The following is a 27798-nucleotide window of genomic DNA, read 5'->3' on the forward strand; positions in this document are numbered from 1 at the left end:
GCAATTTCGAAAGTCTACGGTTATATAAGCAAAATGAACCAAAGATGTAAAAGCAGAGAGATATTTAGCATCAAACTTTGCCCGAGCTCTTAGACGACATTATAATGGAGTTCCAACGTTTCAAGTCGCGTTTCAAACAGCTCGGTATTAGTTGCACAAATTGCCTTTAATTTTATCGAAACTTTGTTGTGTCTTTGTGCGAATTTATTGTATTTCAGGATAATATTGCATGCCCGAATTGCGAATGTAGTAAGTTGTTCCCAAGCCAAAAGATAAGAATCGCCAACTTAGCGCGATTTTCTATGGAAGTACAGATTTTGTCCTTCAGTAAACAAGACCTTTAAAAATACCATAAATCCATTAGATCCAATGAAAAAGACATACATCGCTTGTAAATTGTTGACTCTGTATATTTTTGTTGGCACTTCTCGAAACGAGATTTCTCCTCCAGATACGTATCAAACTCTCTAGTTTTGCTCTTTCCAGCGTTTCAATGTCCGCCATCTGAGATTGCAATCTAATAAAATAGTGCTGTGGAATAATATCAGGGAAAAATGTTGACTTTGACGCCTTAAATTCAGATTTCAGTCCCATTGTCTCCGAAAACGGAGCTTAAATCGGCAAATTTTCCTCATCCACACCCAAACATTTTCAGGCGCTAATCATAAATTCATCCCTCGGAACCGCGAGCGGAAAAATTCAACCCCAGATGAGGGTGAATATTAAAGAAAATCATTCCGTATTCCTTTCAAATGTAAAATGAAACGGACTAATATTGAAGTTTATTTAAATCTGAAAATGGCGACCGCATCTTTGTCGGAGAGACCATAAAATGTGCATCGGAGTCTCGATGTTTGGCACTTACGAAACCAATATTATTCGTCGGGGCGCCTTCTCACTTCGTATGTTTGCCATCTTAAGAGCGTTTTCTTTAAAGGGATGATATCGGGGGTGCGAAGCCCTAGATGGAAATTCCAGGCCAGATTGTTTGACCTTTTTAGGGCGGGTTTAAAGCTGCTGCAATAGCAAGAATTCTTAGTCACTCATTCATTCACTTTAAGCCATTATATCAGTAGCCTCAGCGAATTTAATCAAGTCTTTATAAACTATGAAGAAATTTCATGATCACTTCAGTTCTGTTTCATGCATGAACCCTGTAAATTGTTGCAGTACAAAGAAGATTTTATTGCAGTTCTCATCGCAATGTAATCTCTTATCCTTATACGCTCGGGTTAGTCAAGAATCTTAACAGTCAGTTGAGTTACAGATGAGTTAACTTTTGTCAAAATTCTGTCATTGATTAATTCAAGTTTTTTAAGGCTTGAAAATTTTCGATCGTTTCGAGTCCTTCTTAAGTTTTGACTGATACGTGCCGCACAAGCAGAAAATTCCGGAAAGTCTTGCATAAGCTTAAAATACACACATTGAGGACCAAAAGTCTTACACAAATTCGTCAAAGATTTAAGGAAATATTTTTCGCGAGGAAGCTGAACGGTGTCAGCTATTGATTTTAGTTGTGCGTTTTTCGAAGTGACAGAATGTACTTTTTCATTTTTACCCATGTATATTATGGCGTTTTTCACTTCTATGAGAAATTGGGAACGTATTTCATGTTTCACACTCATGTCTAAATTTAGCAGTTCGTGAAAAAAAATACAAAAAACAGGAATCATGATAGAACTATCAATGCTTAAAAAACATCAATATGAACTACTATAATTTAATGTATTAAATGATCAAACGGTATCGGATTGACTGTCTGACAGTGGGTAAGCCACAATTCGACTTTCTTAAGAACTTTTCTTATTATTTTAGGAGATAGTTGTTGAGTTTCTCGAGTAATTTTGCTTTTTAATTCTTCTATCTTGTCGGGTTCATTTAAATATACCCCATATGTCTGATAAACCCATAAAAAAAGTCTGTAGTGGTCAAAACAGGCGATCCAGCAGGTTACTCTGCCATATTGCGCAAATATTCCGTTAACAGTTGAATTTGGCCATGGGTACGTTCTATAAAATACGTTTAGAATTTCTCAAATAATTCAAAAACGTCATAATATACATGTTATTTCGTAAGAAAAATGTAAAAAAGTACATTTATCTACTACATGAGTAACCTTGTACACATGTCTGTTACGTCAAGAAATGCACAACTAAAAACAATACTGGAAGTGTTTCAGAGTTTTCATGAAAAGTATTTCTTTCAATTTTGAACGAATTTATGCGGGACTCAGCCCTCTATGCACACAAGCCGAATTTAGAACTGAAAGTATTCCTCCTTCATCCCGATTTGACAACTTAATACTGGAAATTTTGTTAATGGTTCTTGACTAACCTGAATAAGCTCGACCGAAAAATTTCCATAATTTAGAAAATTCGGTCAAAAAGATGAGCAAATTTTTCCAAATCCATGAGTATTCTTATTCTTCTTATTATTATACTTCCACCGATGTGATATGGCCCATCTAAATAGTTTTCCATTATTCTGTACTAACCTGACTCAAACTGACTATTATTGACTGGGCCGAATTGACACGTCAGAAAATTTCAAAACCGTTGCCAAGTGCTAACCTGGAGACATCTCACATAATGCTTGGTCCTTAAGCCGACTTCACTATATTTTTGATTCACCACACGGCTGTTTGGACTAACCTGAGCTGATTTAAATGGGAAACTCTGAAAATTCTCGCCTAACTTGAGCTCGGGAAGACGAGAACACACGTCGAAGAGAGGAAAACATAATATGAACGGTTCAACAAAAACCCGTAGTTTTCTATAAGGTGAAATTTCTACTTGATATTTTGACAAGGAAGCTTAAACCTGTCGTCATCGATTATTAAGAAGAGAAGCGCAAATCGAGTGTTCTCTAATAAAGAATTCAACTAGTGTTCCCGGGACTAAACCGAATTAAGAATTCGCGCAATTCGGCCTTGCCGACGAATTAAAATTTTACCCTCAACCCCTTCGAAGTTTCGGACTGTCGAATTTTTCCCTTACGGGAAGTTTCATTTAGCTTGGGTGCGTCTTATAAATTATAGATGTAACTCCGTTTCTGGAATTATAAAACTTTGAGGAGATCCTCCTACCATGACAGTGATTTATTATTCAGCTAAAATCTCCGATAATTTTCCTACCTTACTGGGGCGATAAACTCTTAGATTTGGTGGTATTGAAAGTAAGTGACTTAGCTATTCATGCGGTAATCTTATTGTCGGTGTTTCCAGTTAAAATCGCGGGGTCAGGAGGTCAAAGAACTTAACACCAACTTTTCGATTGTAGCGAGAATAAAACTTCCTGAACGACACATCCACCCAAGAATATAGCACTCTCGGCAGGAAAGTTTCCCGCGGAGCTCTTCTCAAATGATAATGCTAAATATTCTGCTTCTTGCAAATTATATTCAAAAAGTTTTAAAATTCATGAAAGCTGAAAACGCCAAATAAAATGTCACGCGAATCCTGAAGGGACGACGTAAATGAGAAAATGTCTTCGGGATATCAAAGTTTGGATTTTATTTAAAAGTCTGAAGTGTTTATTGTGCTGAAGATTCTAATGTGGGGCGTTTAGGGAAGGGGTGGAGGGTGCGTGTAGCCTGAAAGTCTCTGAATTAGCATTTCACCCTCGCGTTGCCCTACATGTATGTATGTATGTATGTTCCACTAGATTGGACATTTTAGTAGTATATTAATATTATATTATGATAATTACTAACCTTCACATGCAACCTCATTTATAATAATAATAATAATATATCCCAAAACAATTAGTAAGCACAGGAAAAATATCCATCAGCCTCCAATGGCCCACTCAACTGGACCATGAAATTAACTATAATATTAATTCCCTTATTTGCTTTATCAACGGGTTCATTTTAATCAGATTAAATTAATTGAAATCTTTGATGGGTTTTCTATTGGCCACAGCGTGTTTTGGTAATAATTCCGTTAATTAACTAATTTGGTAGTGCATGAAACGAAGTTACTCTCTGCCCGATTATATACCAATGACCGTATTCACTGAATTCGGTTTTAATTGAAGGGAGCTTTATGGAGCTGAATATGTGATACGTGTAGATGAAATATCAGACTTGGGTCCGGTTTTGGTAACTTGGTAACTATTGATAACTTTGCCAGAATGTCCACAGAAACGGCGAAATCAGAGCAGAGCATTGGTCAGTTCCTCCATTTTAATGAATATTACCTTCCTGCAAAAGTTATTGGGAATTCGAAAAACTGGGCTTCAAAGCCAATAAATCAGTGCCAGCCCTGGAAATTTCCTACAGGTAGGTTAAATGCAATGCTCAATTGCATGACGACAGAGGCAATATTGCCAAATTTTACATTTTTTCTTTTATGCTCGTCTTTTGTAGGGGGAAAAGCGAGCACTTGTTATAAAGCGGATTTCTTGCTGGATGGTAAAAAATTAAATGGGTGAATTATGAGCCTATTTCAGGATAAAAACTTCATATAAAGGCGTGCCTTAAATTGGACCCATTTTGATTTACAGAGAGTTGAAGGTTAGTCTTTCTTAACTTTTCATTAATTTCTCTGTTATTTGTGAAGATAATGAACTTAAAATTGGTAGTAACAATCATTATAATATTGCGAACCAACTGAAATAACAATTACTTAACATGCTCTACAGGGAGTTACTTTTTTCGAGGTCGCTCCCAACATTTTACATCAGAACTTTGTTTATAACATTTTTAGATTTTATTCATTAACTTCAATTAATATCTTATGTCTTTCATTATCTTTTTTGCGTCTTCAGTGTTTTTTATTAAAAACAATAGTTTAAGAGATATTTGTAAAATATCTAACTATGTCGTCCCCGATCGACCTAAGGATGTGATATACCTTGTAAATTAAGATGGAAGCAATTTAGGACACGCTTTTATATGAAGTTTATACCTTCATATAAGCTCATGATTCACACATTCCATTTTTTGCCACACTTTAAAGAACGTCCTGTAGAATATACACAAATAAGATAAATCCAGCAAAGTTCCCAGCTCACTTCATTGTATTTTCATTTAAAAGCTGAGGTTACAAGTTAAACTTCAATTACATAGATAATTACCGTAATCATGAGCAATAAAGACCACACCGGAATATGTACTGCAGTCTGTAGCTAGCGCTCAGTTAGCTACCGCTGAGTCCAGCACTAAGCTTGCTGGTTTTATGGAGGCATTGCAGAAGGAAATGGCCCAACTGAAGTAAAACTACACTTTAGGTAACTTAGCAAATTGGCTGGGATTTTTACATACGATTTTCCTCCCAAAGTTTTACCTGCTGGTTCCACCATTACCGCAGTTATTTTAATTTCTGTACATTTCTCTCCTAATTTTGATAATGCTGAAAGATTAATAGAATTTTGATTTTGTTGGAGAAGGGTAGAGAAAAATACTGATGCAGCAGACGAAATTAGGCACCTACAGAAAGTAATTTTACAGCCATTTTGCCCAAAAATGCATAAGATTAATCCTTTTATTCCAGTGCATTTAATTTGGCCTATGTACATTCCAAATTCAAATCTCGTTTCCTGCTTAATTTCCCCAATTATCAACTTTATTGTGTGCCTATTTGCGCAAAAATTTGTTTTCTATCTATTCTCATCATGGATCCAGCTCGTGAAGAACATCATGATCTGGCGAGTATAAGCGATGAGATAGGGATAGTGGAGGGATATTCACCTGCAGCTTAGAGGTACAAATTCCATATTGTTCTCCAGATATTTAGGCATGACCGCCTCGAAAAAAGAAGAGTGGAAGAGCACGAGACAAGAACAGAATTTACGAGGATAGTTCTAGAAGTATCCGACCTGACACCTACAGAAAAAAAAAATGGAAAATGTAACATTATTTCTAAACATAGTCTTCTTTTAGATTGGCACACTTTTCTCAGCGATGATGTGCTTATACTATAATAAGAAGCTTGGAAAACCTCTTTCCACCGAGCCCTTTTTTGAAATTTGGAAATAGGAAATAATCTGAGAGGGCTAAATCTGGCGAACGGGGTGAACGAAGAAAAAGTTCGAAACCAAATTGATTGATTTTGGTGCGTTGTCTTGATGAAACAAGCTTTTCTTTCTCTTCTAATGTGGTCGCTTTTTCCTAATTTCTTTGCTCAAACCATGCAATAAATTTTATAATTCTTTCCGTTTATTGTTTTATCTTTAGGGAGACAGTCAATAAAAATTATTTCACGTGCATATCAAAAAATCGACGCTGTTACTTTTCCTGCGGATGGAACATTTTTCGCCTTCTTTGGAGCAGATTCTCCCTTTTCAGTTCATTATTTTGACTGATCTTTCGTTTCAAGTATGAAATCATTTACTCCACGTGTTATCCATGGTTACGAATAAACGTAAAAACTCGGCTTTATTGCTGCGAAACTTTTTCAAACACTCCCTTCAAACATCCTCACGGAGGTGTTTTTCTTCGATTGTAAGTAATCGCAACACCCATCTTCCGCAAAGCTTTCTCATATCCAATTATTCGGTTAAAATTCGATGTTCAGTAGTTTTTGAAACGTCTATCTTCCAGTACAGTTTTGTGAATTTTCACCAGAACATCTGTATTGGTCAGATCTGGAGTGTCGTTCGGTCGAACATTGCAAAGTTCGTCTTGGCAGCTCATACGACTGCGTTTCAACTCTGCCACCCAATATTTTAGAGTTGTTAAAGAGGGACCAGATTACCCCAGAGTACACCTTCCAAGTGAAAGTATCGAATAATGTGTCAATGACCAACTTCTTTCATGTTCCCAAAATCTCTATGCTCATCTCTCGGAACTTGAAAGTCCCTTCCATAAAGAAAGAAGTAGCCTTTTCTGGGATTGGTAAACTAATATGGAAAATTAGTTAATGGATTTCTCCACCAGAAAGCCGCACAATGAGTGATTTCCACAATGTGACACATCGTCCAAATCAATGAACTTCGCAGCATCAAGATATGAAAATGCATTTAATGCCATAGAAGATGTAGTCGTCAGCCCTCTTGTGTCGGCTCGCGTTGATCCACGGTGGGAGATTCTAGCGACTGTTCATGCATGTTAAAGTCGCATTACGGAGCAAATCTTATTATTTTTATTTAAAGAATCCCACGTCTAATTGTGTGCCATTAACAATGGAACATCTTATAGAGTTAGCTACCTCCATTCAGTCTCATTTTTGTCCGCACTTAGCGACCTAGAGCCTGTGTGAGAAATCTAACTTCAATTGCATTAAAACGAGACAAAACAAAGCGAAATTTCCACCTGAAATTCCCCATTACAAAAGCTTGTCTAATTCGGAATGCGGAAAAGTTAATTAGATCCGATTTTTTCCTCGACACCACTAACAGGAATTTCTCTGGTACATACGAAAATTTACGGCAGAACTAGCGAACTCTATTAATCAAATTATGCAAGCACATCAAAAGCAACTACTGTTTACAACTTCCGACATCATTAAAGCCATTGTGAACTTTTGAAACTAAAGCATTCGGTTGAGCCACGTATTACCACATATTTCCTGGCTGTTTTATGCTTTTGCAAAGTCTAACTGTGTTGGACAGTTAAGAATGACGTGTATTATTGTACAAATTCAAATATATTTCATGAGTAAATTTATGCAGAAAAACGCTCTAATAGCACTTAAATCCATCACTAACTGTGAGCTAAACAACAACACAATTCTCGCATTTAAACCGAAACTTCTTCCAGTGCTTTCGTATAAAGATCGAGGCTCCGTATCTATTAATGTAACTTAATAAGAAAGTTTCCCAAAAGGCCTGGTTCCCAGTAGGGCAAAATTCTAAAAGAATCTTACCAAGTTTTCGGAAATACGAAACAAAAAGTCCGAAAAGGAGGGAATGCGATAGAAAGTTCAAATATAACCATTGACTTTTATAGAACACGAACGAATTCCTTGCCAAATGGAATTTGATTTTAACTTAGAAACTTGGATGTTTTACAAATAATGCTGCATATGCGGTCTCTGTCCTTTTTTCACATAAAAAAAAACTGATGCCAGACTAAGTGAAAACACAGGAAAATAATTATTCCTCGGCTGTTTCAAGTGGTTTTCAGGGACGTGAACGGAAAACCGGAAAGTTTCAGGGAAACCATACTAATTAAGCAAAACGCTCTAGTGGAATTGCTTCTGTTTGTCTCCAAAATGCCTACATATAGATTTAATTAACGTACGTTTGCGCAAAAATCAATTACGGGACACAAACATTCATTAATGTGTCCCTTTTTATGTTTCGGCTAAAAGTTTAATTGCGAGTGCAGCGAGCTTCCCTTAGGGTTTCTTAAGCAGTTTTTTCCTCCCTGCAATGCTTACCCTGGAGCGGAAATATCCAGATGATAATGCCCTCCTATAACAAGTTGCCGTCTTGAAATCGCAAATGGACTATTAATCTTTCAAAGTTCGAAATTAAATATCCAAGTAAATATTTGCGGATGTCTAAATTTTGATATTAATAATTCCCTCTGTTGACAAGGAGTTTCCTCGTCGAGACGGGACTTCATAATTTAGCAAATTTAATTTCGTCTTATGAAAGGTTTAATAGACTGATTAAAGCAATAAGTTTCGCTGACGAAGGAAACATTTCGGATTGTGATTGGAATGACAGAAAACAATTTTTAATTCTTTCTTTGAGTCTTCGAGACGAGCATATCAAATATCTCGGTTGTCGTCTTTATTATGGGTAATCAATTATCAGGCCTGCGGCACCCAGAGGTTCAAGAAATGGGAAGGAACAATTAAACAAAGGATTGAGACGCGGGAATAAGGGTAAACACCCCCGTCGTGGAACTCGGTAGAACCTCTCGTGAAAGCCGTGATGGAAGATCTGGACAACGTTATCAGGCAGTATACTGGACGTTCCTAAATATCATGGACATACCCAAAGGGATATTATAATAATAGAATTTAGCTTATTTCATGCCAAACACTTGCTATAAACATAGGTCTGCAAACGCTTTATTACTTACCCATACGATTAAAAAAAAAAAAAAAAAAGTTTTTTCCTTACATGCAGTTTCTGGCGTTTTTGAGATATTTAGCTAAAATTGGAAGCATAGTTTACGCTGTAAGACATACATTATTAGGTATGTCAAAGGGTTTTGATAATCCAGAGAGTGATGCTTTTGTAGAGTTTTATCTCCTTTCCCCCCGTGAACGTTTTCGCGATTCGCCGCTAGTAAATTCTAAAAATAAAAATGATTTTTTCATTTGCTAAAAAACTTTTTTGGAGTCTTGTAGATTTTCCGTACCTGGGTCAGTTGTTGAGGAAAAAAATAAAAAACCATTTTCTGTAATTCACCAGATGAAATTAAAGTTCATTATCGGAAAGCAATTATTTATTATAGGTGATCCCCTATCTTTAAGAATTTTGACAATTTTTTTAAAACCACTTTTTACAGAGGAGAATACAAAAAATGAATTTTTCTGAAATATGAACACCCTGCAGATTGGCAACGGAGCGAAGCGTCTGGGGAGCTATGTTTATATGATCTTTTAGTCACGAGATAATCTAAAGAATTACTCCGTTCCGTACGTGCATGATATTTAGGAACACCCTGTATAGAGCAAATTGAAATTTAGATGTCTAGTTTGGGCTACATAAAATGGAACTCAAAGCTATATAAGAAGACAAAAATCTATTTTCCCCAAAATCACCAATCAGGTCACCTTAAAAATATACAAATTTGGCTGAACCTGTACAAAATAACGGATACCTACTTTTGCGCCTTTTACGAAACTTGCCGTTATTCAAAATTAAGGAACGACTGAAACTTCAATCCAAATTTTAAGAGAAGGAAGAGAAGACAAAGATGGAAATGTACAATTTGATGCAAACTTGGTTTGAAAAGTTTTTTTTGCTGAAAAGGTGAGTGGTCCTGTAACTCTACATAGAAGCGTCAGAGCCTATTGAATCAGTCTTCAAGCCTATGGACTGTGGAATAAAAAGTAGTTCCGTCAAATAATCGAAATCAGGAAAAGAGGAAGAAAGAGAAAGAAGCCCCTACTGAGAAGATAATGAGAGTTTGAAACGAGAAAGGCAAATGATTTAATTGAGTTAATGTGTGAGGAAAAAATCGCTCCAAAATATTCTCCAAAAGTAAAAGATAAAGATTTTTGGGTAAAATCCGTTTGAGCTCTCTTGATTAATCCGAAAACGAGTCTTGGCTAACCTACTAAGCCATTTGAAGATATATGAAAGGCACTGAATTAACCGACATCTGGAAGAACGCAATTCCGGATTTTTGAATAGAGTCAAAACATTTGCAAGATTCGAAACAATCTGGAACGGAACTGAATAACAAATTATAAGGATTTTTGACTGATCCAAATTGATTGACTGACCTAATTTGGTAATCATGTTGGTTAAAATTGAGTCGAGCCTGTTACATTTTCGAGGAATTTTGCCTGGAACTAGATGCGGCAATTTCAATTTCAAGGTTCTTGAATTGTACGGTGATTAACTTAATTTGGAAATAAAACAACGAATGACAAATTGCAGATGTCTTTATCCATGGAATTACTGAACAAAGAATGGCTGTCCGAGTGCAATTACTTTCTCTAATGTTTTCTTCAAAGGGAATGACTAAATCATAGTCCTCGGGTCGCTTAGTCGCACGAAAATGTGTTTTGCCTCTCAAATTTGTACAGGATCACGCAACCTATTGTAGATGGCCTTTTTTCCCTTATTTGTTCTTAGACGAAAATCCTAATGCCCTTTCCGTGACGTTTAAAGGCGTAACGATGCCACTTCAACAGCTTTTCGAAAATCTAATTAGTCTAAAATAAATGCAGAAATTAGTCAAAATCGTTTTGGACATAACTCATGGTAAGCCCATGAGATACATATTGTTAGGGGGAACTAATAGTATTTGTCGTGATATGCGAGGGTAATGCCATCTTAAAGCCTGATGCATACGAACAAGGCATATTTTGGCATTTAGTACGCCGTCTGAGAGCTTTAAATTAATACAAGGCAAGTAAGACCCCCCAATTATGAAATGCTGTTTGTTACGAGTGAGGTAAGTCTTCGTGACGGGTTGGCTTAATTTTTCAGACAAAAAAAAATTATTTTCTTTGTCCACGAGCGAAATGTAACTAAAGGGAACGGAAAAGGCTTTTCTCTCGGCAATTATTAACATCGAAGAATTATTTTGGCCGCATCTTCAGCAATGGGAATAAGGGAATACTTGTTTAGGAAATTTATACGTTTGGGCGGTTATAAATTATTTTTGCACGCTCGGTAAATTCTGCCCTTAATTTATCTCCTTCTGCTATATGAGCTGTTTGCAAGTTTATTTGTAGCCATATGGGAATGCAAACTTCGATCCTTCACTTAAACTCTTATGATTACTTACGTTGCGAGTGAAGAAATTAAATAGCACGTTGCACAGCACATCGCCCAGTAAATCGAATTAGGAAGTGTTGCAAGCAACAAACTGCATTTCGTCCATTACTTCTGCTCTTCCAACTCCCAAAACTCAATTTCGGAGTTTCGGACACAGCAAGTTTCACGTTACAACGCCGTAATGGTAAAGGTTCACTCGAGGCCATTAATTGGCAAGATATAGGAAGGTAGTCATTATTATATTACCTACTACGAGTACGTTCTTGGAATATTGGCGCATTGCACTGTCTTTAAAATTTATTTCCATTAAGAGGAAGAAAAATTTCTTGGAAAATTGTAAGAACAAAATCGGAGTTTCCATTTCCTTCTTCCCAAAAAAAACTGCCAAAGAGCTTCTCACTGAATTCGAATATTCGGAAAATTGGGAATTAATCTGCGAACATGCAGGGAGAAAGAGCTTGAACGCTTTCCAGATGCTTGAAACTTCGTTATAAAAATATCTGGATAATACATCCTTTATCCATAAGGATTCTTTTTAATAGCAGTGACACTGTTGTTAATTTTGAACTATACCGCTCAACCCTGAAGTGTGCTACTTCAGATGTTATTGACATAAAGCAAACGTTTGGTCTGACGACCAGAGTTTCATGGCTCTATTAATACCGTGTTTGATATCGTTAAGGACCTAGGACCGATTTCAATATCTACCACTTACAATCTCTTGAGTTCAGGGAGAACATAAGGCCGATTAGGGCAGTTTAGGGCGGATGATAATGTATGGAACGGGGTTTGCGTAGGGGATGGAATTGAAAGTATAACACAAAGAAACGTGTGTACGCTGGATCGAAAAAATAAATTATTGTTTGATCGGGTATTATGTAGGTAGTGCGGAAACTAGTGAGCAAACAACGCAATTTACGCACGCATATGTGAGCGCAAAGAGAAAAATTGATTCGGTGACTTGAAATCGTTTTTCCCTGTATATGTTCCTTTCAAATCAGATCAATTTAGTTCAGATATCCGAATATATTTCTGTTTAGTTAAGATTGCTGAAAACAATCGACAATTTTCACGATGCCTCGTTTCGGCCTGTTTAGGTTAGGGAATCCTTTTCCGGTCAGCTCAGTTTGAGCTAACCAAATTTAGCGAATAAGATTTATATGGGTCAACTTAAGTGGGCCAAATTTCCTGAATATGCTATGGTCAAGTCAGATCAGCGTAGTGAAGAATTTTGAAAATTATTTATTCAGGTCAGTTCAGTTACTCTTGAAATTTAGTTTACCTGCCAAGAGCTTCGAAAATGATCTATTAAGATTAGTTACGATGAGTCCAGAATCATGATGTCTCGTTTAATGAGTTCAGATCAGACAAGCTTAATAAACATTACTCAATCCGGCTAGCTTAGTTCACACAAAAATTATGAGTATTATTCATTCTGGTTAGTTTCGGTTCGCATTAAGAAACTTGCCTCCACATCTGTGGTAGAGAACGTTTTTTCAAATGCATCACAGATTTTCTTCTCATATTCTCCTTTTCTCACGCCCGTGAGTGGGCAAATAAGAAAATGGAGTGTTGTCATTTACAGACCTCATACTTGTATACAGTGCGCCCCAGGATAGATATAACAAGAGGACAAATGGGCTAAAAATGGTTGAGTTTTTAAATGATGTTTAGGAATTGACTCCTGTTTGGTGTAAAACTACGGCGTACAAAAAATAAGTTCATTACGTGCTTTACAGGATGTTTTATAAACAAATTCGTAAAAATCTGCACCAATAAAGTGTCTTTATTATTCAAGATATACAGGGTGTTTCCTAACTACGTGTAAAAAATTTAAAGGCGTAATCCTCGACTGATTTTGAGCCAAAAATGTCTAATAAACATATGTCCGCAAATGCCTTGTTTCCAAGATACAGGGTGTTGAAATGTGACAAGAAAAAGAGATTTTATTTCCAAAATGACTCAATTTGGGTGTTTGAATTTTAGAAAAGACACTTTTTTGGGGGAATGCTTTAATGATTAATTATAAGAACTGCTGAAAATGACCAACATTACTCATAATAATTACTCATCATTAAGGTTTGGTGGTTGGGAGCTTGGTGGTTTGGAAACCTTTCCATGTAAATGCACCTCGCTGCCAAACACTTACCATCAGCAAGGCCATATTGGCCATTTCTTGATTAGTGTAATTAGACATTTGAAACATTTTCAAAACTGAGGTATAATCTGATTTTTGGGACACAGTACTAAATACTTTCACTTTAGAGAGTAAAACACCAAAATAACACTGACTATCTTGTTTATAGTAGTGGAAGTAGCAAAAAAACTAACAATAAACAAGTTAGTAAATACCACCAAACCTTTAGAAACCTTTAAAACTTTTTTCAACGTCTTTCAGTCAACACCCTGTATCTTGGAAACAAGACATTTGCGGACATATGTTTATTAGACATTTTTGACTCAAAATCAGTCGAGGATTACGCCTTTAAATTTTAATTTTTTACACGTAGTTAGGAAACACCCTGTATATGAAAGATTTTGGCTCAAGCAAGTTGTCTAGAATGCAATCTTACATCTCTGTACCAAATTTCAGAAATATAAAAGTATTATTAGTAAAACATTTATAAATTTTGAATCATCTGATTCATCATATACTGAACATTTTGTAAATATTATAAGGAATGATAAATATCTAACGTAACACATCAGATTTATAAAAAAAACTAATTAGCAATAGATTTACGATTTTCAAAAAAAAATTTTATGTGACCGTTACCCATATCCGCACGTCTTTGGAACCTTTCTCTCAAGCCCTTAAAATTGTTTCGAATATGTTTTAACAAAACGAAACCGGGCTTTGACGCAAATAGTCAAACGTTGTCATTTGTTTTTTTTATTTATCAACTAAAATTGGATTATTCGAAATGATCCAATCAATTGGCCTCCGAGATCCTCAGACCTTTCAATATTGGACTTCTTATTTGGTCGACTCAAACGATTGGTTTATGCCGAACCACTTCCCAATGATGCAGCAACGTTGCAGTAAAGAATTACAATTTCTGTGAACTCTAACGATGGAAAATTGATAAAAAATAATTTTCTTTTCCGAAAAATAAAATAATAAAAATAAAACCCCCGAAATTGGGCACGGAGATGTAAGATTACGTGCGAAACCACTTTTTTTAGCCGCTTCTCTTCGTATATTGAAAAATAAAGACACTTTACTTGTGATGATTTTTTCAAATTTGTTCCTAAAACATCCTGTATAATGCGGAATCAACTCGTTCTTTGTTTACCATAATTTTACGAGGAACGGAACTCGGCCACAAATGTCATTCGAAAATTCTAAAGACTCTGGTCTATCTGTCCTCTTGTTACGTCCATCTTGGGACACATTGTACCTAACATCTGGGATGAAATTAAGAAACTCATGCAGAATAATAAACTGAAACGATTTATTTGACGAGCTGAAATATCTCGTGTTGAGCTATCAAAATCCTGTTCGGAATGGCGCTGATTTCCGGTCGTAATTCCAGGAGTGAGACGAAGGAAAAAATAATAATAAGCAATAAAAGAAAGGAGAAATAACGATATTTCGCGACAAGACGGTGGTCCTCACGTTGCTGCTTGATCCTTTTCTGAAAAGAAAACTTTATTAAATTTTACTTTTACGAGCGCATTTTGTTCTGGTTTGTGTTATATCCCCAGTTTCCACGGCTAATGAAAGTGTTACCGGTTCCATTTATATCCCCCGCTCATTTTTGCGCAGAACTGTCGTAATTTTTAAGGATAATTTGTTTCGAGGGCGAAACGAATTATACCGAATATTTTATGTTTCGCAGGAAAAAAGTTGTTCCGTCCTCTCGCTCCTAGAAATGATTACGCAGTTCCTCCTAATTGCCTAGGACGGAAGAAGCAGAAAGGAACGAGCGAAATATGGAGCTTATTTAATTTTTGAGATGATTACGAGTCGGAGAAGAGTCGGAGGAAATGGAAAATACCGTTTAATGTAGTGGTTTTGTTATTTAAAAGTCGTGGAATGGGGACGTCCATTTCAATTTGCACTTTTATGCACCCCCGTGACGCACATCATTCATCATTAACAACACTACAGAGAGACATTATAACATTTCTCAGGACCATAAGGAGGAACAACTGATAAAGTTGCTTTCTCTTTTATTTTCTCGTCGGTGCTGAAACTCGATTTTATAGTTTTCAGTTACAGAAACTTTCCAGTGTCATCGTCGTGATATTAAATGTTCTCTGGGGTTACTATTTGCGAACCGTTCGCTTGGAATAATTACACCTTAAGTTTTCCGCAGAAAAAGCAGGCAATTTAGGCTTGAGCCAAAGAAAAATCTAAAAACCACTGTGAACTTCCCATCGCAAAGACAATTGGCAATCTTTTTTTTCCTTTCAGGTGGACCAGCCACGTAATCTTTTCCCCTAATTATAGCGGAGGAAATTAAAAGGCGATTACAAAGGGGAAAAAATCTAGTCAGCAGTTTTCTTTCACTGGCGGACAATAACACCACAATAGGCAGGAATTGGTTGGTTTTGCCAAGCAGAAATCCTTTAAGACCGCGGTTTTGTGTTGCCCAAGTTTTTAATTTGTCTCAGGCTTTTTTCGGTTCAATTGAAACGAAGACGAATCGCCATTACACACCCCACTCGTTGCCAGTTTTGAGAAACAAAAATCCCTCTTCTAATCACGAGTTTTGGCCCCCCTAAGCTGCTTCAAATGGAACAAAGACCGGAGCAAAAATCCTGGAAATAAGGTCAGCGTCATTTTTCAGGTCCTTCATTTATCTGAGTGGCAGCATCCCGGACTGGTCGTAATGCCATCAGGGAGGACGTCGTGTCCTTCTATTGCCCTGATCGCCTTTAAATTCAGCGGGTTTCTCGTCGAAAATAGAAAATGACTAGAGAGGAAACCGCCACCGTTTTGAGTCACATTCGGACCGTTGTTATGGCTAATAAAGTGGACGCCGTGACATTGCAGTTGGCCCGGAACGTGACTGAGGATAATACTTAGAGGGAGATTAGGGTTAACCTTTGAAATACAACCTTTTAAACAAATGGATCACCGGATTTTGACCACACAATTCGGGATTAAAATAAAGAAAAATAATGGAAAAGCTCAAAAGTTGGAACAGAGAGAGCGGAGGAATCCACTGGACCACTTATCTACTATCCACTGGGTGGTCCATTAATACTTTGCCTGCTGATGGCCTCACAGTCGGGTTGAGCAACATCACTGGCAGAAGCCGATGACTCAACTATTGAGTCAAGCGTTTACGTTATTGCGATTGTTACTATTCGGCTTCCGTCTAAGAGTGAGCATAATTGTTGTCGGTCTTTCAGGAAGGCCTGAATTCGCGTTTTCTCTTACTCGGATTTCAATTTGTTTGTGTAATTGTGTTCCCTAATTATTTTTGTCTTTGAGGTGTTTTTGAAATTATACTTATCAATTTTTTTGGAAAGTCTTTCGCCAGGCAACGCGGAAATCTGCAATAGGCATCTCACAAATTATAAATAGCGGAGGTTCGCAATAACATTCTATTAAGGACAAGAAAAATAGTTTAAAAATGTTTTCATTAATGGAGCGTTACCCATAACTCCATTCGAGACCAGGGCCGTTACATACATATGAGGAACTTTGGATACGACCCTAATATTTCAGTAATTTTTCTCGTGCTAAGTTCGTTTCTGAAATATTTCATTTTTGGAAGATTTGCGCTGAAAAATTGAAATTATCACTTTTTGGTGGGCCGTAAAATAGAAACCCTTCACCCCAGAACAAGATGACTGGTGTTGTCGTGTTAGGTTTTAGTGATCTGTTCAGTGGTGATACTTTTTAAATTAATAAACAAAGAAAAATCACTTGCTTGTGAATTTTTTAAAATATTTTTTAAGTTTTTCATTTCTGGAATTTTGGAATAACTTCCATATATCGTCTATGATCGTGACGTGTATTTTTAAAGAGAACTTGTGACTCGATTTAAAATTAAAGACTTTTGCGTAGGTATCACTTTTCTCCACTTAAGGATTTTTCAACTATAATATGAAGAAGTGTCAAGAAATTTTGCTTAGAGCACCAAGAATTGTCAAGAGGTACGGAAAGTCATTTAAATAGCGAGCGTGCCTTACCCTCGTTTTAACAGAAATCTAACGTAGACGAGTTCTAAAAATTGATATTTGAATTAAAAATAATTGAGAAGAAGTGTTTATGGAAAACAACGCAAGGCTTTATGCACGCTCTAGAACTCAAAGAAATGAAGTAAATTCTGCAGGGAGTTTGAAAACCCCTTGGGAAACTAACCTGAATTATTCTCCTGATAGTGCAATAATTTACTGTTCTCTGAGGATTCACAGGAGAGAAGTTTTAAAGAAATTTACAAAAAAAATCCTTTGCTGCAATTTCATAAATTTTCAAGGTAAAAAATTAAAGATCAAAATTTATGCGATGCATATTCTTAGGTAATGCGAGTAACCTCTACTGATAAATTTGATTGATTAAAATTGAAAAATAATATTTAAGATTCTTTAGTAATCTGATGTGAAATATTTTAAAAATTCCTGCATAATTCAAATTAAATTGAACTAACAAAATTCTGGATAATGCTCCTAATATCTAACTCAGAAAATCGAATTTTCTAAGTTAGAGAAATAATTGACTTATCGTTACCAGTTTTCTGCCGCCCAAATGTGGATTAATATCAGCAACGCCCTGTATTATAGTCAATTATTACTTTGACAAAGCATAATTTTACTCGTAGTTCGATAATTTGGAACGATGTCATGGGTATAGGCGATATGATTAATCGCCTAATGCATACATAGAGGCCCAGATACATAAATAGAGGACCAAACATCCCGCATAAAATAGTTAAAAATTGAAAGACATATTTTTCATAAAAATGCTGGAGCACGTCAAATGTTATTTTTAGTTTATTGACGTAACAAACATGTTTACAGGGTCACCCATGTGGTAGATAAATGTACTTCTTCATTTCTTCTTCTGGAACCATATCTATATTATGACATTTTCGAGTTCTTTGAGGAATTTTGATCATATTTTATGAACTCACGGCAAAAATATTTGCGCAATGCCGCACAGCGGTCTGCTAGATCGTCTGATTTCCCCCCTATGGATTTATTATGAAGTTGACTGAAATATAAAGTGTATTTAAATGAGCCCAACAATATAGAAGAGTTAAAATATAAAATTACTCAAGAAGGGCGGCAAACACTCCTCAAGTGCTAAGAAAAGTTCTTTAACTTAAGTCAACGCGACAAAGTTCAAACATTTAGTACATTAGCTTATGTTAATTCACATCCTTAGGTTTTAAGTATTATTAGTCCAATTGTCACTTTTAATGTTTGTATTTTTTCCGAAATTTGTTCAATTTAGACGTGGTATGTTTCATGAAATATGTTTAGATTTTCTCAAAGAACCGGAAAACGTCATAATGCACTTGGGGTTCAACAAAAAAAATGAAAAAATACGTTTAACTACCACATGAGTAATTCTATCTTCAGGGTGTTTCCTAAGTACGATACATAAATTCGGGAGAACATTCCACAGCTAAAGTAAAGGCAATTTTGTTATATAAACTATATCCCAAAAATGCTTCGTTGCGGAAATACAGGGTGTGAAAATTTTATTGTCTGAAATTTAATGTCTCACGCACAGATAAATAAACGGTGTTGGTGACTAGGAAAATGTCGACAATTTCGTTACCAAACAGGCAAGTATACAACAAAAAATTCATATCTTCATGCAAGTATTTCTTCTCTTAAGAATAATAAAAAATAATAAAAAAAATTTAGCAATTTTTTTTTTTTATTTACTTGAAAATTGTGCGTCATACGAAAAAAAGGCAGGAGACTTTTTTCTTCCAAATCGAACACATAATTAAAAAAGGAACAAAATATTAGAACAGAACAGTGGCGTACCACATTTTTCCTTTAAAATATCCAGCAATTATCCTGCCGGCACGTCACTGGTTACACAACAGCCACTGTTTTTAGCGTAAAATACGCATCATTGCTAACTCTCCAACCCCGCAAAATGTCATTAAAGTGTCTCAAGTAGATTCGGAAATATTTAAAAAATCGTAATTTTTTAAAGACATTTTCACACCCTGTATTTCCGCAACGAAGTATTTTTGAGATATAGTTTATATAACAAAATTACCGTTATTTTAGCTGTAGAACACGCTCCCGAAGTTATGTACCGTACTTAGGAAACACCCTGTATACGTCTGCCACGTCCAAAAGTGCACGACTAAAAACAATTCTTGACGTGGTCCAGCATTTTCTTGAAAAATATTTCCTTCCATTTTTAACGAATTTATGCACTGTTTCTGGTCTTCTCTGTATAATATATTAATGGAGCAGAGGCGATCAGCCCTAATTGTTCCAGTAATTTAAAACTCTGCGCGAAGAAGTTTCCAGACCAATGGGAAAAAATGTTTTTGATACCGCGCTTTTGTTTCGGAACAGGCGATGCCGGCAGGGGCCATATTTTCCCGTCACTTTTTGATTTGTTTTCCCTTTTTGCCATAAATTCATACAGCACGATTTACCCTCGCAAGATATGATTAAAAACTCTTATCGGTAATCGTTCATTTTTTCTTTCCCTAAAGTTTTCAGCTTGGAGGGCTCTTTTGTAAATTATTATTTTTCTTTCCCTCCAAACCAACTTTGCGACACAGATAAAAGTTAAAAGCAGTTTATCTGTGAATTATTTTTTTTGACGTTTGAAACCCGGAATTATTAACTCTTCAAGGAACATAAATGAAATTTAGGTTTTTAAGGGTTGTAACATATTTTCCGGTGCTAATTCGATCAATTATGCTCGTGTTAAAGAGCGAACAGGTTTTATGTGGGCACGGCAGCGACCCATCCTAATTAAGGCAGCCGAGTGGACACAGGACACTAATGGCGATTTCAATTTGTGCCCTGACGAATGTCGGACCTGAAAGGACAAAGGGCGGAAAAATTAAAGGTTGTTTCTGGCCACAGTAATATGTAACTAAAAAGAGGTCAATTAAATCCCCTAGGTAATAAGAGGTTTCCACACCACCTACATTAATAAGATTTACGTTCTACGGAGAAGATATTATTAGGAGGAATTTGATTGCTTGTCACGCTTATAATGTAACATGTGTAATCTTCCCACGAAATCGCAACACCGTTTCAGTATTGATTCGCCGATTAATTATTATTGTGCGATCACCTGGTAAGTTTGTTCTATAGAACAGAGCTGCGACATTTTAGATTGACGAGTTTGGTGAATCATGCTAAGTTGTGATTACGCATCCTCTTCTGCTCAATTACGCGTTCTCAAAATTATACATAAAACTTGTGTGATTGGAGGCTCAACTGGAGCGATTTAAAAATAGCAAAAATATGTATCGAAATGACTCGTGAGTACGAAATTAAAAGTCGAGCGTTACGGGGCCACGGAACGCTTATGGAGCCCGACTAGGTACCTCTCCCCTTCGGACAATTTTCGATCAGTTGTTTTTCGGTTTAAGTCATATGGAACCTACATTGACAATGGATCCCTCATTTGAGGTCATGCAGCCTTAGAAAAGCATTTTTCGATACTTCCATTTGAGACGTTATGCGACCCCCTGTCTCGGAAACCAAAAGAGATTTCGCAAAGCGGTTTGTGTTGGGTAATAGAATGCCACATTCTCTAAATTTCAAATTCACGTCTAGAGAGTACCTACTAATTGCCTAATAAATGGAAAGGAAATTTATAGTCTGAAAATTACATGAAATCACCGGAGAAGTTTACCTGTAAATGAAAAAACACAGGACAAAGAAGTTATTTCTTCTTCTGAACCTTTTGTGACTCTTAATTGGACAGTCATTACCGAAGCAATGTAGAGCCGCAAATTACGTCAAAGAAAATGGGAAATATTTGTTCTTGTGTTGATCTAGCATTTTTCCGATTGCTCTCTAAAGCGGTTTTGATTTCTCCAATTCATTGCTCAATTAAGTCTGCAATTTCAGGCATTATATAATTGGACTTCAGGTTCTCAGAAGTCCATAAAAGTCAATAGAAAATTTCTTGCAAAAAGGGAAATACTTCTGCAACAATGTTCAGAACATAGTTGTTGCTCCGTCTTTAGCTATCGCATCTTCAAATTCTCCTCCAGAAAGTAGCTGTCAATTTCTTGATAAAACTTGTAAATTCAAGAATTATTTATGTAGTCTAGGGCTTCAAATTAGGTTAAAAGAAAATGGAAAAAGTCTGTTTTCAGATGGAGAAGTTAATTATTAAGCACGTGAAACACAAAGTTATTTTTCTTCAGTTGATCTCCTACGTTGAAGTTATTTTGTAGAAAGGAACTGTCAATTCCTGAATAAAGTCTGTAATCTCCAGGGTTGTTAAGAGAATTTTGAGCCCTATTATTGTGTAAAGTGTCGGGTAAGACTACGGAAACAGAAATCAATCGGCAGGAATATTAAATATCCAGTTCACCAGTTCGCTCTCGAACTGTTCACGCGTTTTTGGGGATTTCTTAATCTCTAATAAACTTCAATTGTCTCTTCATTCGAATGTTAAAAATTTAGGGCCCGGTCACAGAAAAAATACCTTATCACAGGTTTCGTCGTTTGAGAAAAAATTCGATTGACTGATGCGAGGATTTTTCTCATCTTCGACCTCAAATAAATTCCGACCTTTGCAGGAACTCGTGCTAAATAATTCACAAAAACTGTGTCTTCAATTCTGTTTGAAGGAAGCCATCAAGCCTCAAAAAGAAAAATGTAGAAGCAAAAGTTTCACAGGCGCTGTTTTAATGTTTAATCACTCGCTCGTCACTTAGTCGTGCCTCAAATCAAGAATGATTTTGCCATAAATTTTACATTAACCTACGCTGTATAGAGTAAATGTCACGAGACGCCTTTTCCTTTATGGCACTTGTGAATAATTAACGTGGTCGAAAGTTCTCTTTGATTTCCTTCACCGTCTACTTTTCTAAGGAAAAACCAGGAAATTCGTTACGTGAAATTCGTGAGTGTGAATTTGAAAAAAAGAGGTGTTCAGTTATCGATTCGATATTTGAACACACTAAATACCCACCTGCAAACGACACGATCTACCGGCAATTTCCAATTTTCTAGCTTCGATGCACAAAATATATCATTTGCGATTTGCGTTATCGATTTAACCTAAACGAACATAACATAATGGCGTATGAAAAATAGAATAAAGCGTGCCAGATTTGCATTGTTCCATTTTGAATGTAATTTTTTATAATGCAGCCCGACATAGGGCCGTTTTTAACGAGGCTTGTTCAAAATTTTACATCGTAATTTAAATTGATTGCAGTCGTCGAAACGAGTTTTTTGATAATAACGTATTTGAATTGCGCCATGAATGCATTAAACATGATTAGTATATTGCTGTTATGTACTCAACAAGGACATTACTTATAGTCGTGATAAATGCTTACGGATAATGAATAGGACAGGAGTGTCGCTGTATGGAATTTCTTTTCTTCAGGATCGGATGGTTACTCATGTAATAATTTTATTGATTAATTGGGTGTTGTTCGTGACATTTACAAAGAAAAATGTAACGGATACATGGAACTGTTCTTGACAGATACAAGTTCTTGAACATTCACGAAGTTTGAAAAATAGTTTTTCTACTTACAGATAACCGTGAGTCTGGAATATCCCCGGATGGCCTTGTGCATTTTGGAGGGCCCAACTTGGCACTGAAATTCCCCATCGTCCTCAAGGGAAACGTTGCTTATCCGCAAGTTGTAGACGCCATTCCTGCGCTCCCCGATAACCGAATATCTGGGAAACCCCGTGATGACCGAGGAAAATCCTGCAAAAGAGCTCTAATCAGTTACCGAATTTCCCATGGACGTTAGAAAATTTGCGGATCTTGCCCATTTCTAATGAGAGAAACACTTAAATAATTAAGGGCTATCGATGATCGCAGGGGTGGCTAACGGCCAGTCTCGAGGGTCAAGCGTAATGAGGCGAGAGCACCTATTCACTTTAGGTAATCCACTAAAAGCTGCTTTATTAGCGGTATAATGACTATTGCTCTAGTTTGAAATCTGACCCGCAGAAAATGGACTGTCCCACGTAAATCCAAGGGAGGAAAACCGTTCCATGCAACGTAAGAATAAAATTAGAAGAAATTACCCACCCTCGCCGTTTGACGGCACATTCAAACTGAACACACAATCGTTCCTTCCTGAAAACTTCAAGGAAAACTCCCTTTGTCCTCGGACTTCTTTTTCGCCCTTTTCGCAAGAGAATTTCTCAGCATAATGGACTGTGAGCGATTATAGGGGAAAACACCAAGACGGAGACGAGATACGTGTTTAAAAATATTATAGAGGGTATCGCTCCTAATACATTAAACAATCAATTAAGACCACTGTGACAAACTACGAATGTTATTTTTGTCGTAATTTATCATTCTTGTGGAAAAATAGTTTAGCCTCGGGGCTCAGAACTATGTTCCCAACGGTTTAAAATATGAATTTCGCTAATATTTTACCCTGACATTGCTGACAATTTATCAAGACGTGGCGGCAAAGAAATTGGCAGCGATGATTATGCAAAATCTCCCTTGCGCGATAGGTTTTGCTGGTCTTTCATTATTATGCCCCTTTTTAAGGGAAGCAATTCGAGAAAATTGATTTTTGCGAGCTACATGTGAATGCGTACGAAGAAATCACTTAAATATCAGGATGGAGTATAGCAAAAGCGATTTCCAGATGTTCCATATGCGAGGAATTAGAGGCAGAAGCATCGAGTCAAAGGATAAATAAACCAAAGAGGAAACCCAACAATTATTTTCAGAGTATTAGAGTTTTCCACAAGTCTGTTTGTACGCTCTGATCGCCTGCAGAAATACAGAAGCAAAATTACGATTTTCCCATAATTTATTACTGCTCAAAGAAAGCTCAACACTGGTAAGTGGCCAAAGCTCACCATTTTTTCTCCGACGTTTTCGAGTGCTAATCTGAGCAATGACCTTTAATTTACTAAAATGTTACGCTTTGTTCTCGCAGACTTTAATTGCCGGCACAACGTTAATTCCAGAATAACTTCAGGATACTGCTTTGGGGCCTGTAAGACGCGATTTCCAGAAGATACAGAGGCAAACAAATCCCTTCCGAGGGGTAATTTGGCGCCAATCAAGAGTTACAAATTTGAATAAGTTGTTAGAATGAACTCGAAAATCAGAATTTCACGAAGAAAAAGAAAACGAAATAACCGGCCATACTAACAATCCAACAAACGATATTGGAGCATTTCTCACATCACTATGAATCTCGGATCACATAATATTTGTGTGCATAGCATGAGGACCCCAATTCAATTCACGAAAAAGCCATAGATGATGATAATTACACTTAAGAACTCACTTTATCCAAGAGAAGGTTGGAGACAAGAAATGAATAATTTAAAAAAAAAACGGAAACGTTGAGAACGTCGACACCCTAGGAACTGTCGAGTTTAGAAAACATGATTCGTCGAGAATATCAGGCATAGAGAGAACTGCTGGAGATGCTAAATAATATATCACTATCCAGCAGTCCACGAAACTGAATATATTTCCATGCGCTCTCTGATTCACACATTCTCGGGAATACCCTTGTGTCCATTTTGCTCAGCTACGTCTCGTGAGTCAAAAAGAACACCAAAGGTGTGGGAATCTTGGCGCTTTCTTACCTAAAGCGTATCCGTCCTTCGTCCATTGAACAGCACCTGCCAAATTGGACACTTCGCAGGCCAAAGTGACTTCTTGTCCTTCGGGGACAGTCGCATTTGTGGGCTGCCTTCTGAAGAATTGTTGCGTTGATAGCGCGGATACGGTTTGAGCAAGGAGATAAACTGAAAAACAAGAATTATTGTGAGAATACTAATTGTTTATTTAATTGGATTAAGTTTTTAAAGTCATCTAGATGATTAGAAACACGAAAATAGATAGGAGCTTTTGAGAGACGAAAGAGATATTGCGCAATGCGTCTCTATGAACCCCGTTTTTCCAGTTTTTGCCAACACGTTTTGATCAGTTTTTACACCGTTTCATACTAAACATCTGCATTCTGCCGGGGAATAACCCACAAACCGTGACATGAACGATGCTCCACTCGAAATACCGGCATTCGCCCTAAAAAACCCTGGATATATGACTGGAACATGTTTGCTAAAACCATTACTGCAGAAACACCAAACGTGGGCATATCACATTGTTCACACTCTAATCCGACTAATACCGAAAAATCCCTCATTCAGTTAAACAGAGAGCTTAATTGAAAGCTAAATTGTCACACTTTGTTCGAAAATACGTAAATGGAACTGGAACGTCTAAAACGAAATTCCTCCTCGTATAAAATATTATTTGTTCGTCACAGTCACATTGATATTCAGTGGCCGTAATGGAAAACAGTTTCAATTTCGCCAAGAGGAGATGTTGCTCTAAATGACAGCAAAAAAGGAATAATTTTTTACCCAAAGACGTATATATCATCCCTTTTTATTTGTGACCTTTAAAATTCACCACAGCAGTGTTTTCTTTAGTTTCGCAACCATACGAATTCCCATTCGAGCAAAGTCACTCACCGTGTTTATTACAGTGGTCTCGATTATCACGATTAATTCTCTTACGGTATATGTAGCTCTAATGAACAAAAAATACCATATAAAGGGCGTTCAATTAACCATTGCGACAGCCATTGCCGGTCAGATAGTTTGTTAATCACGTCTTTGTTCCTCGATAAAAAAATTGATTGGACATTGTACAATGGATTGCAAATTATTGGCATGAGTGTACCTAAAATGTGAATAATAGGCGCATTCGTATCCCACGCAGAAATCTTTGGTTGTTTTTAATGAAAATCTATTAAGGAATTGTTCCTTTGGTTGATACTATCGCAGCACAAAATAATGCGCAGGGTGTTTTCTGGACTCGATCGTCGAGTTTCTAAAAGCTAAAGAGAGTCACATCAAAAGCTCCGATCAGAAAGCTTTCGAAGACGCGCTTCTATTCATCCTCCAGGTATTCTTACAATATTTATATTTTTATTACTGCCTGTGATTTTAAATGACAGGGTGTTTCAGAACTATGCGATTCAATTTCTGCGGATTGTTCGGTGCAACAATAGAACACATCTGAGCATAAGAATACGCGTTCGCAAATGTCTCGCTAAGACGCTACGGCCTTATGATGCTTTAAGACATTTATGTGTTAAAATGCGTTTTATCGAGTTTTAGTAGTAGAAAAGCAAGAACGATCCATTTTGTGGAAGAAGTTCTCAACCGAGTTGTAGATAAACCTTCGACTAGCACTAGTCGAGTTGCGCGTTGGGCATCGATACGAGTATGAGTGCAACTCACGTTTCCGCTTGGCAGGTATTATATGCGTTGTAACTTTATCCATACCATTTAGGAAATGTCCAAGGTTTTCCTTCAGTCGATGATCAGCCAAGAGTTCAGTTTTGGCTGCTTCATTATTTTTTACGTTTTATTTTATAGACGAATGAAATTAGTTCCAAACGAGATGGCATACTCAACAGCAGGAAAAAGTCCGCACACGACATTTATCGGAAGTCATCAGCAACATTGGTTTGTTAACATGTGAGTCGGTATTGTTGATGACCGTTTGGTTGGACCATAGCGGCTGTCCAATCGTTTAACGGGACCTATTAACAGGCGTTTTCTACAAGAAGTCCTGCCGGAACTTGTTGGAAACGTCTCATTAAACGTTCGACGGCAAATGTAACTGCAACATAATCGTGCACCTGCATATATTTCTCTTCAGACCCGTCAATATTTGGATCGGCAGGGATGGTCTAGTACCGCGGCCCCCCTATCTGGCACCTTTAGATTTTTTTCTGTGGGGGCATGTAACGTATCTGTTTCATGAAATGCCAGTGGAAACAAAGCAGGACCCGATTGCACGAATCACTCCGACATTTGGAGTCGTTTAAAACGATTATCAAATTTCCAGCCAAGTCCGCAGAAACCACGTAGGTAGATTAAAAAGGTGTGGTGAATTTGAAGATGACATTTTGAATAATTACTGCAGTGTTACTTCGTACAAACAAATTAAAATAAAAACAACTAAAATTCGATAAAACACATTTTGGCACATAAACGTCTTAAAGCGTCATAAGGCCGTAGCGCCTTAGGGAGGCACTTGCAGGCACGGGTTCTTTCTTATATTCAGATGTCTTCTATTGTTGCATTGAACAATCCCCAGAAGTTTGGTCCCATAATTCCGGAAACACCCCGTGTATGAACAAGTGGAGTTTTCACGTCTCAGGCAAAGTGAAACAAATTTTGAACAATTTTAAAGATTTAAAACGATAGCTCTAGGAGCGTCTTAAGAATCTATTTTTGCTGACCGTTAGGCGTGTAATATTCAATCATATACAGGATGTTC

The 27798-nt window shown here is 36.8% G+C and overlaps 1 protein-coding gene across 3 annotated transcripts in view; it reads right to left on the bottom strand.

Moving 5' to 3' along the window:
- sns (sticks and stones) overlaps window positions 1-27798 on the bottom strand; it is a 67661-nt gene that overhangs the window by 16463 nt on the left and 23400 nt on the right. For all 3 annotated transcript variants that reach the window (XM_066297916.1, XM_066297915.1, XM_066297914.1), the window contains exons 2-3: window positions 25083-25244; window positions 23035-23214 (exon numbers count right to left, since the gene is read on the bottom strand). In XM_066297916.1, coding sequence (XP_066154013.1) covers window positions 23035-23214; window positions 25083-25244 — 342 coding nt within the window. The remainder of the gene's footprint in view (window positions 1-23034; window positions 23215-25082; window positions 25245-27798) is intronic.

This window comes from Euwallacea fornicatus, chromosome 29, assembly GCF_040115645.1.
Source record: "Euwallacea fornicatus isolate EFF26 chromosome 29, ASM4011564v1, whole genome shotgun sequence".
Classification (NCBI taxonomy): Eukaryota; Metazoa; Arthropoda; class Insecta; order Coleoptera; family Curculionidae; genus Euwallacea; species Euwallacea fornicatus.